Raw genomic sequence first — 20186 nt, 5'->3', positions numbered from 1 at the left:
CACTCCCTGCAGATTTTTTAAGACAATAAAGAGAGTTGTGTTGTGTATTACTACCTTACGCTGAATGGAAGGCACTAGGCACCTACTGGGACGCTCTGCTGTGTCCAATGCCACGTGTACTAGATCTGAAAGCCATAGCTGAGCTTTGGCTACCATCCCATTTTTAAGCACGAGGTTAGGCTAGAGACCTCCCTTCCAATTGACACTTCCATAATTCTGTATGAGTTTTCTAACCACGTGTCTCTAGTGACCACACACCAAAAACTACCTGTATCATTTTCTTTCATTAAAACCTCTACTATGATTCCCGAATATCTCCTCATTGAATGTCCGCAGAGTCTATTGCACAGCATTTTCACATTACGATGATGCCTAAAAGAATGCCATATCCAGCAATACAAAGTTTAAGCAATATTGCATCAATTGTTCAATATTACAAGCAGCGTTAAATTCTATCAATCAGTACTAGACCCACTTTCCTGTATCAGTATCAATTTCTCCCAGTAAAAACAGGCTTCCGAAGAAATGTATTTTACAGGTAACACAGGAAACTTCAAACACACAATTTCAAATGCCAAGTTCAAAGCAGTTCAGGAAATCATACTTTCCAAAGTACTGCCAGTATTACTGGCACTTCCAGTAATACTGTGTGGAGGACACACAATGGTTAGAGGGACAGGGTGCTAGTATGGGCCCTCAACCTGTTGCCCAGGGGCGTGCTGGGGACACTGCACCACAAAGTCTTGCGGAGATGAGCTGGCAGCTCCTGAGGTAGTAGAAGCCAACAACGAAACTTCTGTGGAACACCTTAAGGGAAATAAGAGGTGTTCCACTAGGAAGATGACATGGCTGACAGCCCAGACAAAGTGTCTCTACACAAATGCATGCAGCATGGGCACCAAACAGGAGGAGCTGGAAGCTACCATGCTACTAGAAAGCTATGACCTGGTTGCCATTACTGAAACCTGGTGGGACGAATCCCATGACTGTAGTGTGGCTATTGACGGCTACAGGCTATTCAGAAGGGGGAGAGGGGCAGAAGTGTTGCCCTCTATATCAAGAAATGGATAGTGTGTGAAAAGCTGTCCCTGAAGAACAGCCACAAGCAGGTCGAAAGCTTATGGGTAAGAATTAGAGACCGAGGCAACAAAGGGAACGTTGTGGTTGATGTCTACTATAGGCCACCCAATCAAGGAGAGCCTACTGATGAAGCCTTCTTCCTCCAGCTACAGGAGGCTTCACGCTTGCAAGCTCTTGTCCTACTGGGGGACTTCAACCACCCTGACATCTCTGGAAAAGTAGCATGGCAAGCTGTAGGCAATCCGGGAGACTCCTGGAGTGCATTGAGGATAACTTCTTAACCCAGGTAATAGACACCTCTACCCGAGGTGATGCAATACTGGACCTGATGGTCACCAATGCAAGTGAGCTCATCAGTGATGTCAAGATTGGAGGCAGTCTAGGCTGCAGTGATCACGCATTGGTGGAGTTCACAGTCCTGAGGGATATGGAACAGGCGAGGAGTACAGTCACGACCCTAAATTTTAGGAAAGCAAAATTCCAGCTCTTCAAGGAGTTAGTCAGTAGGACCCCCTGGGAAACAGTCCTTAGGGACAGGGGAGCAGAACAGAGCTGGCAGATCTTTAAGGATGCTTTCCATAAAGCGCAAGAGCTCTCTGTCCCCAGATGTAGGAAATCAGGCAAGGAAGGGAAGAGACCAGCATGGCTGAGTCAAGACATGCTGGTCAAACTAAAAAGCAAGAGGGAACTGCACAGGCAGTAGAAGCAGGGATGGGTAACCTGGGAAGAGTATAGGGACGCTGCCCACTTGTGTAGGGATGGGGTCAGGAATGCCAAGGCGCAGCTGGAGCTGGACCTGGCAAGGGATGCAAAGAATAACAAGAAGGGCTTCTACAGTTATATCAACCAGAAAATGAAAGTTAAAGAAAGCGTACCTCCACTGATGAACAAGAATGGTGACCTACTATCAACAGATGAGGAGAAGGCTGAGGTACTCAACAACTTTTTTGCTTCAGTCTTCTCTGGCAACTGCTCTCCTCACCCCTCCCAAGTCAATGCACAACATGTTGGGGACCAGGGGGCTAAAGCCCCTCCCACTGTAAGGGAAGATCAGGTTCGTGACCACCTGAGGAACCTGAACATATATAAGTATGGGACCCGATGAGATGCATCCCAGAGTCCCGAGGGAATTGTCTGATGTAGTTGCCAAGCCACTCTCCATGACATTTGAAAAGTCATGGCAGTCAGGTGAAGTCCCTGGTGACTGGAAGAAGGGAAACATTGTGCCCATCTTTAAAAAGGGTAGAAAGGACGACCCTGGGAACTACCGACCTGTCAGCCTCACCTCTGTGCCTGGGAAGATCACGGAACAGATCCTCCTAGAAGCTATGCTAGAGCACATGGAGGACAGGGAGGTGATTTGACACAGCCAACATGGCTTCACCAAGGGCAAGTCCTGCCTGACCAACCTAGTGGCTTTCTATGAGGGAGTTACCACATCAGTGGACAAGGGAAAAGCAATGGATGTCATCTATCTGGACTTCTGTAAAGCCTTTGACACGGTCCCCCACAACATCTTTCTTTCTAAATTGGAGAGATACAGATTTGATGGGTGGACTGTTCAGTGGATAAGGAATTGGTTGGATGGTCGCATCCAGAGAGTAGTGGTCAATGGCTCAATGTCCAGATGGAGATCATTGACAAGTGGTGTCCCTCACGGTTCCATACTGGGACCAGTACTGTTCAATATTTTCATCAATGACATTGACAGCAAGATCGAGTGCACCCTCAGCAAGTTTGCAGATGACACCAAGCTGAGTGGTGCAGCTGACAGGCCAGAAGGACGGGATGTCATCCAGAGGGACCTGGACAAGCTAGAGAAGTGGGCCTGTGTGAACCTCATGAGGTTCAACAAGACCAAGTGCAGGGTCCTACACCTGGGTCGGGGCAATCCTCGGTTTCAATACAGGCTGGGGGATGATGTGATCGAGAGCAGCCCTGCGGAAAAGGACTTGGGGGTACTGATGGATGAAAAGCTGGACATGAGCCGACAATGTGCGCTCGCAGCCCAGAAGGCCAACCGTATCCTGGGCTGCATCAAAAGACATGTGGCCAGCAGGTCAAGGGAGGCAATTCTGTCCCTCTACTCTGCTCTGGTGAGACCTCACCTGGAGTACTGTGTCCAGCTCTGAAGCCCTCAGCAAAGAAGGACATGGAGCTGTTGGAGCAGGTCCAGAGGAGGGCCACAAAAATGATCCGAGGGCTGGAGCACCTCTCCTACAAGGACAGGCTGAGAGAGTTGGGGTTGTTCAGCCTGGAGAAGAGAAGACCTTATAGCAGCCTTCCAGTACTTAAAGGGGGCCTATAAGAAAGACAGGGACAGACTTTTTAGCAAGGTCTGTTGTGACAGGACAAGGAGTAATGGTTTTCAACTAAGGGAGGGCAGATTTAGACTGGATTTAAGAAAGAAATTTTTTACAATGAGGATGGTGAGGCACTGGAACAGGTTGCCCAGAGAGGCAGTGGAGGCCCCATCCCTGGAAACATTCAAGGTCAGGTTGGATGGGGCTGTGAGCAACCTGATCTAGTTGAAGATGTCCCTGCTCATTGCAGGGGGGGTGGACTACATGACCCATAAAGGTCCTTTCCAATCCAAAGCATTCTATGATTCTATGATTCCTTAAAACAAAACAAAACAAATATGCACGCAATGTTTCTGCTCTATTTCCTCTTCAATTCTCTAAAAAGAGCAACATTTCCAACCTCATCCTTAGAAGAAGCCCCCAAAGACTGCAGTTTCATGTTACATTTAATCTGATCTAACTACAGATGTCCCACTCTCTCCTATCTCACATTCCCGCTTTTGCATGATAATAATAGAATGACCACTCTGGAAGCCATTTGCTGCTTTGACAAAAAAAACTCACTTGGAAGAGGAGAAAGGGATGCCGGAATATTTCCTTTCCTCAGCTCACAGCTGGATCAGATTGCACGTGGTGTAAAACAGCATTCCTTCCATGAGTGCAACTTCACATGAATATATATAGCTCAAGTCTGACACTAAACTCCAGCTGCTAAATCCTGAAAACTGGAGCTCCAGAGGCCATCAGGCAAACAGCTTGCATATCTGGACCCTCAATCTACATTTCTCCATCTTTTTTCCTCTGAACACCAAAAAGCTTGTATGCCTACATCTGGGATAGAAGGAGGACTCATTTGGCAACAGCCCTGATTCAGCTCCTTTCCCAGGACCAGCCAAATCCTCCAGCAAGCCATCAGGTGGCAGCAAGTTCCTCAATTTCCTCATTTGCTTAGTCATTGCTCAGTACAACACATTACATCTCTCTTGCAGGATCTCACTCTCATTACCTGTCTCTCAAGTATGTGAATACAAGCAAGTCAGTCTTTTATATCCATGATTATGTTAGTTTCTAATGAAAATTAAAGACTGACTCAAACTTCAGCTTAAGATTGTATCACAACTAGACAATTTAGCAAAACTGTGCTTTGATTCAAAGTAAGCAAGATACCATCCAGCATCATTTCTATACTAAAGAGTGTGCCCACTCCTTTTCATTGCACATGTAAAACAGTTGAGACAACTTTAAAATAACACCTAGAAGCTTAAATACGTACCAGTATTTCCTTCTTTTCTTTCCTTGAAAAATTAGTGTCTCTAGCGTCATTCTGTTGATGTGGTGATCCCTCTCTTTCACCATTTAATTGTACAGAAGTGACTCCATTACCTAGAAAGATTCATATTTAAAAATGTATTCTTCTACCTTCAACTTAAAGAGTAGTGTAGCCTAAAAACAATTTTGAAGGGCCAAAATTTCCACTTATGTCAGAATATGTTCCAATACCCTAGTTTATTTCTAAAGCATACATGTTCCTATATGTGCACATATAACCATCTATAGAGCCACATTCAATCTCAGTCCATGGCTTTTGGTAATTAATATAACAAACCTATTGTGGGCATAGAAAGGGATGCAGTCACGGTTATGAGGAAAAATGTATTTAACATATCTAAAGAAAAACTTGGCTATAGCTAACACCTCAATTATTCATTCTTTATAAATAGCCTTGAGGTATTTCTTAGCACTGGATGCTTAAGTGTTACAGTCAAATCTGTAACACATCAACTGCAGTACTAAATATGTAGCAAGGAAGCGCTAGCAAGATATCAATTAAGAGTCGGACATTAAGCTTGCTTAAAACAAGCCAGTCCAGGACAACTCTCAAAGCATCAGACTAACAAAAGCATAAAAGGAACAGCCTGAACAAACAGTAAACAAACACAATTACCTGCTATACTATCCAACCCAGTTCATTACATATAAAAGTAAACTTTGAAAGCAAAACTCTGTTCTTGACATGTCAAATGACAACAACAGTTGACACACAGGGACAGAATCTGAAACCTATATACAGGAAAACTTTTTTATTCCCTGTGACAATCCTGATACACTACATCATAAGCCTGTTGCTTAGAAAAGCAACGTGTCACCAATGGCATCAGCAGGAATCGTGTCAGTGACTTTACTAGAAGGTACGTTTGACCCTCTTAAGAGTTTAAGCATGCTTTCTTTGTGCATTTTGGCTTTCATGCACTTTTTGTTACTTGCCCACCACAGAAAAACTACCACAGTATGTTTTAATGTGTTCATAGGTGAGGATGTAGAAATAAAATCACATTAGATTATTTAAGAAATATTTGTATACTTCTTGGTGTCACTCTTATTACCTAAAGCATTAGATTTCTGTGGAGGTAACCGAGGAGGTGGCGGTCTGGGTGGAACCTGAGATGCAGATTTTGCTGGACTCTCTGATGTTGGGCATCTCTTGATTGTCCCTTGATTATCATTTTCAGAAGAATGAGTTTCTTGGGGGATAAAGATGGATTTAGGCTGAAAAAGACATAGTAATAATACAAACATAATGAAAAAAGATTCAAAGCATCCGTTCTACTTCTCAATGAGAAAAAACAAAAAAACCCAAAAAAACAAAAGCACATCCAATATTTGGATCCTGGAATTTTCACAAGTAAATTGATAAAGCAACATGTTCTGCCATGCAAATTTTTTTTCAAAAAACAAACTAGAAGGAAATGCATAGCAATAAGGAAAACCTTGTTATTGACAAAGGATGAATTCAAAATCATTATATTCAAGTCACGCATCAAACAGTTATTGGGCATGTGGAAATGTCACTGTTTTCTACTTAAAATGTCTACAGACATATAAGTAGAAACTAGGGAACATTCAATGATACGGCCAGAACTTTGTGTAAAGAATCCCAAATAGGGGATGTAACCAACACAGGGCAACATTGTTCAGACACTGGGCGCACTAATGCTGCTTGTAAAAATCCTTCTCAGTTATGCAAAGATAGTTAGTGCAGGAGGGTAAGTAATCAAACCTGCAGTTTTTGCCTGGGGAACTGACAGCCAGCCAAAAAAAAAAAAAAAGTAAGTTTTTTTCTTTTTATTTTTGCTCACATTAAGATAACTTCAGTGTGAAAAGGTTCACTTACTCTTCAAGTGGCAGCCTGCAAAACCTAATCTGATCCAGGCATGCCTCTGAAGATCACCATTCAGGCACCAAAAGTTAGCAAGCAGATGCTTTATGTGGCAGCTCTTTATTAAAAATTACTTGTGGCACTACATTTTTTAACTACCCAATTTATTCCTTCCAAAGTATCAGAAGTGCAATTAGTCAGAAACAGCACTTTCACACTGACAAATTCTCTACAGTGCAATACTTCAATTTGCAATTAAAGGCTACAAACACATAGGCCAACACCCTGGATATACGCTTGACTCAAAACTCGATTCAAGTCTTCAAGTCATGGCTGAAGTGAGAGAACCATCAGTACAGTCATTTAGACACTTCTGCATTTGTTTATTTATTTAAAATGCCCTTTTATTCTGGGCAACAAAATCCCCCTCACTTACCTTTGGTGGTAAAGGAGGTGGCACTTTAGGTTTCATAGTAGCACTATAAAGAAAAGAAACAGAGCAGATTATCCAATGTAGTTCTTTGAACCTCGTATTGCAGTGTTCAAGAGGATACAGGATTTTATAAATGCCATACAAATAAACACCATTAACTTGTTGTCAACAGCACTATTATATCCAAATAACTGCATCATGAATGCTTCCAAACACTTTCTTATTGCTGTGCATACCACAGATACTATCCAAAAACTCAAGTATCACAGACCCTCCCTAGAGAGCACAGAGCGACATGAACTGATTTGTTGAAGATGCACATACTTGTGCAGAAGAAATCAGGGAGATGCAGAGCAGGCCTGATATTTACACTGTTGAGAGGAGAAAGATTTAGGATATCAGTGAGCTTTTCTAAAGGGCCATCTGTAGGTATATAGGGCAAAGGAGAGTTACAAGAAAACTGATTAATACCATTCCTTGAAAAATTTATCACCGACTTCTTCAGAACAGCCTTACACATGAAAGCAAAATCCATCTGCAATGGACAGCTAGCCTACTGTCTGGGTTGTTTTGGGGGTTTTTTTCTTCCACAAGCTCCTTTTTTCACAGAAATCTCAGGAAAGACAACTTTTTAACACAAGAACAATTCAACAGCTTGGCTCAACAGTACAAGATATCAGCAGGAAACAAGAAGGCTGAAGCATGGGGAACATTCTTCTTCTGCTGGTTCTGTGATTTAAAGAATATGCTGCATTTTTTAAAAAATCCTCAATTCCTAAATTTTTTATGTTTTTAAAAACTCTTACACTGTCCTGTTTCCTAATCTTCTGGAACAGAAAATTATTTCCATTAAATAAATTAGGAATACAACTGTGAAAACTTGACATTCTTGCACAATATTTTCCTTACTTTTAAATTATGTTCCAAAGTTTTGGGAAAATATCCAAGTAGTAAGATATCTGTTTGCTTGTTTACAGATCAACTTGTCTGCTTTGCTTCATTCTTTTCAGGAGTTTGTCGTGGCATCTTATAAGTTGCTTTTATTTCAGAGAAGCTGGAAGGGGACTTCTGATTATGGGTTATCCTGTGTTGCGCACTTCAGCTGCTATGGTGATAGAAGTCATCTTCTCTTCATAACATGGGACCAAGCTTAAGTCCTCAGTCATGTGTGTCCAAGCTCCGTTTGTATTTTCTTTCATATTCTTCCCTGCATCTCACACAGCCATCGCAGTGTTACTGGGCAGCCAAAGGTAAAAAAGAAAAAAGCCAACTATTTGGCATAAATGTGACAGATGTTTGTACAAAGGACTGTGTGCCCTGGTTCCAACAGCAAGGTTTATGTGCAGTTTGTCACCACTGATCAGTGGTGAACACAGGGGAGCGCCCCAATAATTTCTGCTTTCCCAGCATCCATAACCAGGAAGTTCAAGCATCATCAGCTTTGCTGCACATGAGAGAAAAAGAAATATCAAAACCAATCAAAATTATTAAGTGAAGAGAGATAATTTTATATTGTTCCCTGAATTGTGTGGATTCTCTGCTGCTATGAGTCACCCAGCTTCAGAGTCATGCAGAGGTATCAGTTTGGACTGGAAGGTGTACAGCTGCTTCATTGCTATTGTTCTGGATCTGAAGGGAGAAGTGACCAACATCACATGTGTTCTTCAATTGCAGCTCCATCTCACAGAATATAAAATCAAACAAAAGCCTTGAATCTTCAGTGGGCTCCAGAGAAAGATATCTGAGACTGAGCTGATGAACCAACATATTGCAGCAGAGCTTTGGGCTCAAGCAGATACCAAGAGGAAAGGCACAGATGCAGAATCTGTCTGATCTAAGGTTGAGGGATTCAAGGCTTACCCCTGTGCTCACAGGAAATTGTCAGGCCCTCTCTGTAGGGCAAGAGTACCTAGGATGAAATACGGGAAGAAGCAAAAAACACCAGGACTTCTTTGGAAGACCACTGGTGACTGTCCTTAGGGTCAGACGAATTGGAACCTCTCCAGAAGCTATCAAGTTCTTTCTTGCTTAACCTGAAAAAGAAAATCCACAGAAACACGACAACAACAGAAGCAGCTAAAACCAATGCTGTTTGAAAGTTCTGATGGAGCTCATGCAAGGAACAAGGATCTCAAAGCATTGGACAAAGAAATCAGTGCAAGCACTTCAACGCAGCAGGGATCAAGAGGTTCCAAGCCCTGGAACATTACTGAATTTGATGATACTGGCTGCAAACAGAGTAAGAAAGGGGGGGGGAACATTAAGCAAAACCAAACAGACAGACACAGAGATGTACACAAAAAACATCCAGAGATTAGTACGGATGGAGGAACAAAGCTGAGGTGGCTTGCAGCAGCGCAGATATCCAGAGCATCTTCACTGAAGGCCATCAGAGTGGAGCTGGCAGTATGGAGCTATAGGGGACCATTACATCCTACAGTGCAGGAAGCTCAAGTTCTCATTACGAAGGTCTATCCAGCTAGGAGCAAAGCGGGTTCTCAGCTTTGTCCAAATGCAGGGGAGCAAATCAATGAGTAGCATTATCAACCTCTTCCTCTCCAAGATAAGACACGTGAGCTTCGTATTATTGATGAACTGCATAATCAATCATGCCTTTGAACGACCGCTTAATAATGAAATATGAAGAATTTCTTAAGGAATTAGCAAGGGAATAAAGCCTGCTAAAAACTGACTAAAAATAATTTTTCTTCTATAAATATCACTTGTGTCAAACAGGGAACATACATGTGTTTTGAGAAGTTGATCATTAAATAATGCAAGTTTAATGTACTTGTCACCTAACTGACATCAGACATTATCAGTAGCTTTACCCTTTTTGAAGGGGGCTGTCCCTCATGCTCAGTACAGTGATAAAAACCACTGCCTTTGTTATAAAAGAACGGGGGGGGGGGGGCGGAGAGAGAGAGAGAGATTTGGTTTTCTGTAAGAGATAGATGTCAGCAATAGATAACGCAGGTTTTACAGGTTTCTGGTATGAAGCAAAAGCTTTCAAAATTATCCATTAACAGAAAGTAAACAAGAATTCTGTCTCAATGGCATCTTGCTTTTTGGTCTTTACATCAGATTTATTTAGGAATGTAAATTCCCACATACTGGCTGTGCATTTTAAATTGTTTCAGCTCCCATCTGTCAATCAAAAAGAGCCCAAGAATACTTATACCAATGGAATTTAATATGAGCATAATTAATTTAACACATGCCTATTGGATACTGCCTTTGCAGTCACATAACCTTGCTCTCTCTGTGGCAAGGGAGCCAGCTCTATTCCAAAATCAAGCAACAGTACAAGCATCCTCCTAGCTGAAAAAGTGGACAGAACAAACTCAATCATCTAGAGAAGACAGTTACGTATGTATTTTAGGTATTTTTAATGAGCTTTATTTTAATATACAGTCATCAGTTCTAAAGAAGACACCAGGACTGGGGTCAGACTCAATGTTACTACGCCAAGATTTTGTTCAACAATAGAAGATAAAAGGACAACTGTGCCAAGCGAGGAATAATATTTTTTCCCCAATTTATCACAAGTTTATCAGCAGAGTAAGAAAACTTATGGTGATGTAATCTAGGAACAACATTAAATGCCTATCTTTAAAAATGTTATAGAAGAAAAAGAAGAAAAAGCTATTAGGGATAGAATGATTCACCTTTTTTTTTTTTTTTTAAGTTTTCATCTATTCAAGAATCAGATTTTATATGTATTTATTTACTTTTACAAGTAGAAAGGACTTACTGTTTAGCATCATCGTCTGCATCATCATCATCTTCTAAATGTGCCACATGTCCCCTAAGAAAATGAACAAGGTACTATGGTTGAGTGAGTTGTATTAAAATTACCTTGGCTACTGTGAAAAATTCTGAGCTCAAGGGCTACTACCTCTTTTACAGAATTTTACTGTCTTTTAGCTTTTTATCATTATTATTATTATTCTTTAAAGCACAGCTGCAATCCAGACAACTAAGCCTCTCCCATATCCTCTCAGCAAGTACAGGGACAAACAAGAACTAGTTGTGACAGACATAAGAAATCAACGCACAAATGACTTTGAAACACACAAGATGGGAAAAAAAAATATATATAGAATTACCGCTGATGCAGTTCTTCTTCAACTGATTTTAAGAGACTCCTTCAGCATTAAATAAGAATAAGAACACAGTTTAATTGTGGCACACAAACTTAATTATCAAAAGCCAGGGCAAATGCTCCTATGATTCTATCAGTAAATAATCCAAAGCATGTTATTGCAGCTGGTTTTCAGAACACACATTGAACATCCACACACAAATGAACATAGCTGCCTTTTTTTTTATTTTTTACACAACATTTTCATATGCATTTATTAATGTATTGCTATTAAATGCAGTGGTCCTTGTTCCTTGTACTGTAAAACAAGGACTGTCTTAGCTTACTCCAATTTAAAACAAATCCACACTATCCAAGAAAAATCATCATAATCATTAAAAAAAAAAAAGACTGACAAAAGGATTAAACTACTATTGGAATAAATTCATTCTTCCCTAGTTAATTTTTGTAACATTCTGAACTTCCTCATTTTTGTGTCTTTGTCTGAAAACACAGACAGGGAGGAATAGCAGGCAAAACACAGGGATGAGAAACAACAGGATTTCGGAAGGTATCAGTCTTCCTATTTTCCCCAACTAAAAGACTGCGTAAAAATATCATGTTCTATGCTTAGATTTTCTGCATTTTTTTTAATATGATTTAATTTAGCAAAGCAAAGCTAGGCATCCTAATTCTGACATGCATAAATGTAAATTAAGAAATTGGGTAGAAAGGAAGAATTACATGGAAAACTATTTCATATTATTAATACAACAAAATTATTAAACGTATGAACATGAAGCTAAAGGACTTTGCTGAGACAGGTAAGTTTTGTTTTTTAAAGCATCCATAATTGAATGTTCCTAGTGCCCTACAACATGAAGAAGAGCATAAAGCAATGTCAAAGAGCAGCACTGGTAGCTCCTAGGTGGGGTAAAATTGTGCTCTGTGGGAACTATCATGCAAACATTTTGTTAACAAGCAGACCAAGATAACAGCTCTTAAAAGGAAGCTTACAGCACCATAGAGACAATATAGACAACACAGCCTCAAATACTGAAAAGTGCTGTAATTCTGTATCATTGGAATTACTATTATTTTAGAAATAAATAGTGATTTTGGAATTGTAACTGACATAAACAAGCTTGACATTTTACTACATCCGTTTCAGCTAATGTGTTTAACATTTGTGATTTTTGTATTAAAACAGTCTTGAATGAATTAAAGACAGAAAATGCCGTTGCTTACTCACTTATTTGCACCCAAGAAGTACCCACACTGAGGACCATGACCATATTCTAGCTGTAGATCCTACAAATAAAAGAGAACAAATCTTCAAGATGAACAGGAGAGCATCAAACACATACCCTGTGTCATGCTGCTGTTATCCCCTCTGCCACACCTGAGCTACCAAACGAGCTCATTCCTCTGGCCTTCCTGGGCCCTAGCACTACTGTCAAGCCCATCACACCCAAAAATCTCCTCTCTGCCAGTTTGCTGCATCTCTAATTTCTTTTAAAACTCTGACTTTAGCCTCTTCCTTGGACACATAGATCCTTTGCTCAAATAAAGGTGGCTGCAGAAAAGGAAACAAAACAACAACAACAACAAAGTACTTTGTGATCTATCAGACCCCGTAGAGAACCCCGCCATCCCTCACTGGCACATTATAGTACTCATTTCAGATGGGGAGTAGTTCTGGCAGGGAGCCTGAAACACCTTTAGCACATGGGGACATTAAAGAAACAAGCAGAGAGGACAGTAAAAGTGTTTTTATAGCTCTGGTTATAGCAATACGTATTTTAAGGATAACTATGTATATTCTCATGCATACTTTAAAATCACCTTTTGTATTGAAAAGAAAAATACAATATTAAACAGCAAAGTCAAGCACTCAAGCAATCATGGAGCATGGGCTACTTAGAAAAAGAAGAGGCAATACGCCTCCAACACTATTATTCAATAGACAATGTATGGCATACAAATTTAATGCATTAATAGGAATACAGGAACCATATTGAAGCACCATCAAATCTGCATCTGTCAGGAGGATACTGCTGTAATTACAGGGTATTTTTTAGTTCAGGTGGATCACAATAGGAAAAATTTGAGCATAAATTTGCTCCCAAAATACTGAGTGTATTCACCAGGAGAAAGGAGTTATTGATCACTGTTGCAGTTTAACCCCAGTCAGCAACCAAGCACCACACAGCTGCTCACCCACCCTCCGCCCCTGGTGGGATGGGGGAGAGAATTGGAAGGGCAAAAGTAAGAAAAGTCATGGGTTGAGATAAGAACACTTTAATAATTGAAATAAAATAGTAATAATAATAATAATGGCAAAAGAATATACAAAGCAAGTGATGCACAATGCAATTGCTCACCACCTGCTGACCGATGCCTAGCCACTGCCCCAGTTTATATATTAGGCATGACATCATATAGTATTGAATATCCCTTTGGCCAGTCTGGGTCACCTGTCCTAGCTTTGCTCCCTCCCAGCTTCTTGTGCACCTCCTCGCTAGGAGAGCATGGGAAGCTGAAGACTCCTTGACTAGTATAAGCACTACTTAGCAACAACTAAAACATCAGTGTTATCAATGTTATTCTCATACTTAATTCAAAACACAGCACTATACCAGCTACTAGGAAGAAAATTAACTCTATCCCAGCTGAAACCAGGGCAATCACCTAAGTTAGTGATAAATTGAGCTACATTGTTCCTTTCCAGGAAACATTTTAAACGTCTCCCAACATCGTCTCTAGAACAGGCCTCTTTCAGCTGGAGCCCATATCAAAAGCATGCCATCCTTCAGAAAGATCCCCAGATATCCAAGCAATAAGAGCAATAAGCTTGGATTAGATGACAACTTATGGGGTTGATCTCCAAAAGGGCATTTTTGAAAATCAGAGGAAAAGTCTCACACTAGATTTGCCAGTGCTCCAAGCTGATGAAGCAGAAGCCACTGCAGCTTTCAGTTCCAGACTGAAGGGCAATCACTTTAATACAAAGCTATACATATTGTTTTCTGCCCGGTGAGGAGTTCCAGGTTGTTTACTGCGCCCTCAATTCTGCTCTGTAAAGCTTAGTAGTAGTTTCCACATAGGTGTTTCTACCACAGCTGTCAGTAGCATTTGATTGCTTTGGTGACTTTCCACATTTTCCCAAGACAAGTGAGATATTGTGGAAAAAAAAATATGTAACTGATAATTACTTTATGTAAAAGAATGCATAGATCAGAGGGGCGAATGAAAATTGTAAAGACAAGCCTGATGCTGGCATTTTCTGAACCACGGAGAGACTGACTTTTCAATCTTTGTACCAACTTTATTACACATCTTTTTTTCTACAATTAAACAAAGAAACCCCCAAACCACCAAACGCCATCCCCTTCTATGGATCTGACTCACAAGGGCCACCCGACTTTCCCCCTAGACATCTGTCAGTGGAGCTAGAAAGTTAGGTGACAGGAAAGAAGGGGCACAAGTGACCGTGCCGGTGGGGAGGAAGGCTCACTTCTCTCCAGGAACGTGTCCCGTGCTCTGCGAGGTAGCAGGTGGAAGGGGTCAGGCCTCAGTTGTGGGTGTCTTTGATCCCTTCTGCTATCCTTATCTTCCTTCTTCACGGTTTCATCCTTCTCCTATGCCCGAATCTCAACTCCTCCTGCTCCTTGCTCCAAACAAGCTCAACAAGTCTCCTTTCCTCAAAAAAGGCCATCCTAGGCCCTCCACAATTTCAGTCTCTTCATCACTCCCAATATCTGCCACCTTATCCAGGCAATTCCCTTCTGCTGGTCCTCACCACCAGTTGACATACTCCAATCCACCACAAAGAATCACAGATTTAACCTTCTTTACTGTGAGTACTTATATTACTTCATGCAATCTCAAAAACTTCCACATGTAAGCACAGGTGTTTTGAGGATTCAGGCTCTAGAGCAGAAAACAACAAGACTGGAAACATAAGATGACACCAGACTCACAAACAAGGAGGTTAAACAGGTTGTGTGAGTCTATGTAAGAGGACACCAGAACAAAGACTGTGAGGCCGTTGAGAAAAATAACCCCAGGTCAGTATAATGAAATCTGAGATTTTCACCTTAAAGTGACAAGCATTTTGTCTACATGTTGCAAATTCACATTAATCAAAAGAGGGAAACGAAGATCCTATGCTGGACACAGCCAAAACGTCTGTCCATTTTAATTTACACACTGTGCAATGTATGGCTATATACATTGTACAGCAATGACAGGAAAATTAATAAAAGAAAATAAGCAAACCCCCATAAAACATTAGGAGCCTTCATCTATCATCAGACTTTTTAAGCCTTACTGGAATTTTCTTTATGAAAAATGACATCTGCCAGAATGACTTATGTTTAAATGCTTTAAAAGGACAAAGGCTTTGTTTTGATTCAGTTTACTATTGTGCTGCCTATTAGCATTTATTTGACTATGATTCTAATTCGATATGTATATTTTTTGCCTTAACTAGCTTGTTAGTATTCTTCTAAGTCCTTTAAATATTGCTGGTTTTCACTCCAAACAGGGAGAAGTAATCCATTGCTACGGAAATTCCTTCTTTTGCACTCTTGACAGATAAATACTGAGAGCTAGAGAGCTTTTAAAGTGCAACATTTTTTCTTGTGCCCTCTATTCCAAATGTATCCAGAAGTTACAATTTTATAAACCTTCTAGCTACATATTTGATACAAAAACATCGGTAAATACTGCATGTATCCTGCAAAGCCTCCAATGAGCTGTTATACTTTATCAGAGCAACCAGTATAACTAGATTTTTTTTTTTTTAAAGCCAAACATAAAGGTATTTTTCAAAAAACAAAAAATCTTACCAGTTATGGATTCCCACTGGGAAGAACAGATTAGCAATAATTACTAAATGATGCAACAATTGGCTTAATAAAAGCTGTAACCTCTTCTGCATCCCTGAAGTAACCAACAACTTTTATGAATCTACATTGATATTTTCATTTAACATACATACAATGCCGACTGGTTAATTAAAATTCTTTTTAGATCAGACGACATTCACACAGAATAAATCTGAGTGACTAGACAGATATTCTCCAAGAGAATCTTGAGAACTACAGCCAGCAGGAATTAGAAGAGGTCAATAAGTTTGGTGTTAAATCAAAGATGCAACCCCAGATTATTCTGTGTTCAGCCTCAGACTACCAACGACCCATTCCTGAATCAACAAAACTGTGTACAAGAGAGTGATATTTGCTGGCAATGATCATTTTGGAAAAAAGGTAACACAGGGAATAATTATCAGTTCTTCTCAACAGCCTGGGTAATATTAAATGAAGAAGTAATATAGAAAGGCAAATCACACCTTCAGATAAATCACACATGCAAAGTAATCACGACTAAAAAGAGCATAAAGATTTCCTCAAAGCAAAGACAAATTTGGTGGTAAGGCCACGCTATGAAACAAATTCCCCACGAATGATAAAATCTACAACACCTTCTGCAGTTTAAATTTCAAAAACTGCTATTTATTTTCTGCAGAATTTCATGATGAATTAATTGTTACTGTAACTTTGACAGTCTTGTGTTCCTGATTTGTTCTGTAGGGCTGAGCTGTACTGGAAATCTATTTTTAGGTGTTCAGTCCTTCAAAAAACAAAACAATGTATACAGTGAACCAGCAATTCACAGTTACTTTCTATACTTTCTGTTCCTGAAATCTAGTGAGAAACAAGATCATTTGAAGTGAAAAAATTGAGACTTTAAATCCACAAAGTGCTGGGGAAGTAACTCTGAATTTCAAAGAATACAAATCAACTTTGGACTACTAACATATCAAACAAGAAGGCACATACACATCTCTTTCTCAGTAAAATGATTAAACAATTCCTACCACATTGCTTCATAAAAGAGGATGTTATTTTTAAAAGAAGCCTAACACTACCTAATACATATGCTATACTTTTAATGCCTTTATTTCATTAAAAAGTGCATTCTTGAATTTCTTTGGATAGCTTAACACATCAGAAATAGCAAGTTATATGTATATTTTTTTTAAACATGCTAAATATAATTCTTCCCTGGTGACTGACTGACTGAGGTTTTACTGTGCATTACTGCTACACAACCACTGTTCCCCTCTCCCCTTGTATTTCAGTTCTCTATGCATTTTGTCTATGAATGTCCACTTGGCACAAAGAGCACTATTTCATACCCATATAATGGAACATCCCCCTAGCTAGCTATGGTAAGGCCTCAATACAAGAGGCAATTGTGCACAGCATTTTTAAACTGCCTCCTAGCAATAAAACATCTCCTTTTCTCAGTTACTTTTGCCAAGGCAGAAAATACCCAAAACATACAGGGAAGGAAAAGAAAGAGTAAAAACCACGTCCCAAACCCTTAGGCACTTCCCCCCCCATTTCCACTTATTTTCTTCTGATCACAAGGACTTCATAAGTATGAAGACTCTCTGCAATTCAGTGCTGACAGCTAACATAACTCTAAAAACATATTGCAGATAAGTAGGATAGGAGTCTTCATGGCTTGCAACAAAGGAAAAGCATATGTATGCATGTGTAGTGAGGAGAAAAATGACTTAAACCAAAGAAAAAGGCTTCTGGGCAAAGTTCTGTTATCTGGGTCGATCTCTTTAATTCAATCTTTTCCTATCAATATTTTAGTTTTTCTGCCACAAATAATTAACTAACACAGAATAGCTACGCTGAAACACTGCATTCCTAAAATTGTTATCAAAAACTATTACAAATTATTAAACCCAGAATATATTTATAAGCCAAAACAAACCAAAACCCAACCATGACCAAATTATTTAAATAGGACCAAATGTATAAATGCATCTGGCAAATACAACAGTGAAGATTGCATGGTAACTGCAAACTTCTTACTGAATTCTTTGCTAAAGAAGTCTAAAATGAATGCTAAGTTCATAACAACTGAAAACAATTGTAGGCTGGAACCTGAGATAACAAATCCAGGTTCTGTTTAACTCTGTCACTTTCTAAAACAGTAGAATTCAACACTTTTCACTGTGTGTTGAATACTCCAGGGTAAATTATATAAAGTCCAATGCAGAAACATTTAATTTTTCCCCTAATACAAAGGGGAAAAAAAAAATCACTAGCTATAGTGTTACAAATCAGTTAGTATCATGCAGACTAGGACCAGGTGGAATGCATCCAAGGTGCTGAGATAGCTGGCCAACATTATTATGAGACCACTGTCTAACAACAACAACAAAAAAAAGTGGGCAGCTAGTTAGAGGAACCTCAACAAGCTGGAGGTGTAGGCAACAAAACCCCATGGGGTTTAACATACCCAACGAAAAAGTCTTGCAGCTAGGACAGACCAACCACATACACGAGAGGCGGCTGAGGACAGGAAGGGCAACTCTGCCTCAGGAGCAGCAGAGGAATGCTGGACTACTGCTGATGTGTAGTCCCCTCCTTGTCTGGCGGGACCTCTAAACCCTTTTCTGCAAAGGAGATTGTCAGAAAACAGCTGCCAAAACACAGCACAGTGACCAGAATAGGAACATGAGGAACTCGAAATGACAGGAAGGATCATGTGCAAGATGATCTCAAACGATGGAAGGTACCCAAGTAAGTTCCTGAGAAACTTGTTGGCTAGTTGCAGAAAAAGAGATCTATCCTGAAAAAGAGCCTTGTACCTAGAGCAAAATATTCTGTTATTTATTTAGATATGAAACAAAGGGGTATATTTGTAGAAGATCAAAGAGAAGTACTATCTTGTCCTTGTCTGTTTGTCATTTGCATTAAGGGATACTGGGGCTTGGACACTGAATTTTCCCTGCAAACAAGACCTGTACTGGATTTCTCCATTCTTCTGGCAGATCCAGGTAGCTGTTTCAGGAGCACAGAGGTGGAGGGAGGGGGAAGAGGAAAAGGAGAGGAATAATTTTTAAGGGTAACCACATCGTAAGTGTCAAATTTTAAAAACGTAACGTGCATGGTGACTGCATAAGCTGCCATATAATCCATGCAGCTGTGCAAAGTGCTAGGTAATAGGTAAAAATACTCTCACTCACTCCCCAAATTTTCTTTCCACCTTGACTGTATATCTTTATGACTTATGCTACCCAAAATATACCTCAATTTCTGATAAATTTTTTTTGTAGGATCTTAGAGATACATAGCTCTGCAAAAGAGTTGTTGCCCATAAGGTATTTTATAAAACAAGTAGAACAGCATGGGAAAGAGCCCAACAGTAGTAGGTGATACATTATGCTTGTGAAAAAGTATAATATTTTCGTCTTGATGACGCTTGAAAAATCCACATATAGAATCATAGAATGGTTTGGGTTGGAAGGGACCTTAAAGATCATCTAGTTCCACCCCCCCTGCCATGGGTAGTGACACCTTCTTACTAGACCAGGTTGCTCAAAGCCCCATCCAGCCTGGCCTTGAACATTTCCAGGGATGGGGCATCCACCAATGTTGTAACTTCTCTAGGCAACCTGTTCCAGTGCCTCACCACTCTCATTGTAAAACATTTCTTCCTTATATCTAATCTAAATCTACGCTCTTTCAGTTTAAAACCTTGTCCTATCACTACATGCCCTTGCAAAAAGTCCCTCTCCAGCTTTCTTGTAGGCCCCCTTCAGGTATTGGAAGGCTGCTATAAGGTCTCCCCGCAGCCTTTTCTCCAGACTTAAACAACCTCAACTCTCTCAGCCTTTCTTCATAGGGGAGGTGTTCCATCCCTCCAGTCATTTTTGTGGCCCTCCTCTGGACCCGCTCCAACAGGTCCGTGTCTTTCCTGTGCTGAGGACTCCAGAGTTGGACGCAGTACTCCAGGTGGGGTCTCACCAGGGTGGAGTAGAGGGGCAGGATCATCTCCCCCAACCTGCTGGCCATGCGTCTTTTGATGCAGCCCAGGATACGGTTGGCTTTCTGGGCTGCAAGTGCACACTGCCGGCTCGTGTCCAGCTTTGCATCCACCAGTACCCCAAGTCCTTCTTGGCAGGGCTGCTCTCAATCCATTCTCTGCTCAGCCTGTATTTGTGCTTGGGATTGCCCTGACTCATGCGCAGGACCTTGCCCTTAGCCTTGTTGAACTTCATGAGGTTCACACGAGCCTACCTCTCAAACCTGTCAA

The 20186-nt window shown here is 40.4% G+C and overlaps 1 protein-coding gene across 11 annotated transcripts in view; it reads right to left on the bottom strand.

The window, feature by feature from the left end:
- MAP4K3 (mitogen-activated protein kinase kinase kinase kinase 3) overlaps positions 1–20186 on the bottom strand; it is a 91431-nt gene that overhangs the window by 26383 nt on the left and 44862 nt on the right. For 9 of the 11 annotated variants that reach the window (XR_012041711.1, XM_072857203.1, XM_072857204.1 and 6 more), the window contains 6 exons: positions 12310–12368; positions 11083–11121; positions 10728–10781; positions 6977–7019; positions 5768–5930; positions 4657–4766 (listed from right to left, as the gene is read on the bottom strand). Coding sequence is in view for 10 of the 11 variants with exons in the window: in XM_072857203.1 (XP_072713304.1) it covers positions 4657–4766; positions 5768–5930; positions 6977–7019; positions 10728–10781; positions 11083–11121; positions 12310–12368 (468 nt within the window). In the remaining variant the exon portion in view is untranslated. The remainder of the gene's footprint in view (positions 1–4656; positions 4767–5767; positions 5931–6976; positions 7020–10727; positions 10782–11082; positions 11122–12309; positions 12369–20186) is intronic. The other 2 variants (XM_072857205.1, XM_072857208.1) reach the window with 1 other exon arrangement.

The sequence above is a fragment of the Ciconia boyciana genome, chromosome 3, assembly GCF_034638445.1.
Source record: "Ciconia boyciana chromosome 3, ASM3463844v1, whole genome shotgun sequence".
Taxonomy (NCBI): domain Eukaryota; kingdom Metazoa; phylum Chordata; class Aves; order Ciconiiformes; family Ciconiidae; genus Ciconia; species Ciconia boyciana.
The sequence above is the reverse complement of the archived record's forward strand: the minus strand, read 5'-3'. Positions and strand labels throughout refer to the sequence as shown.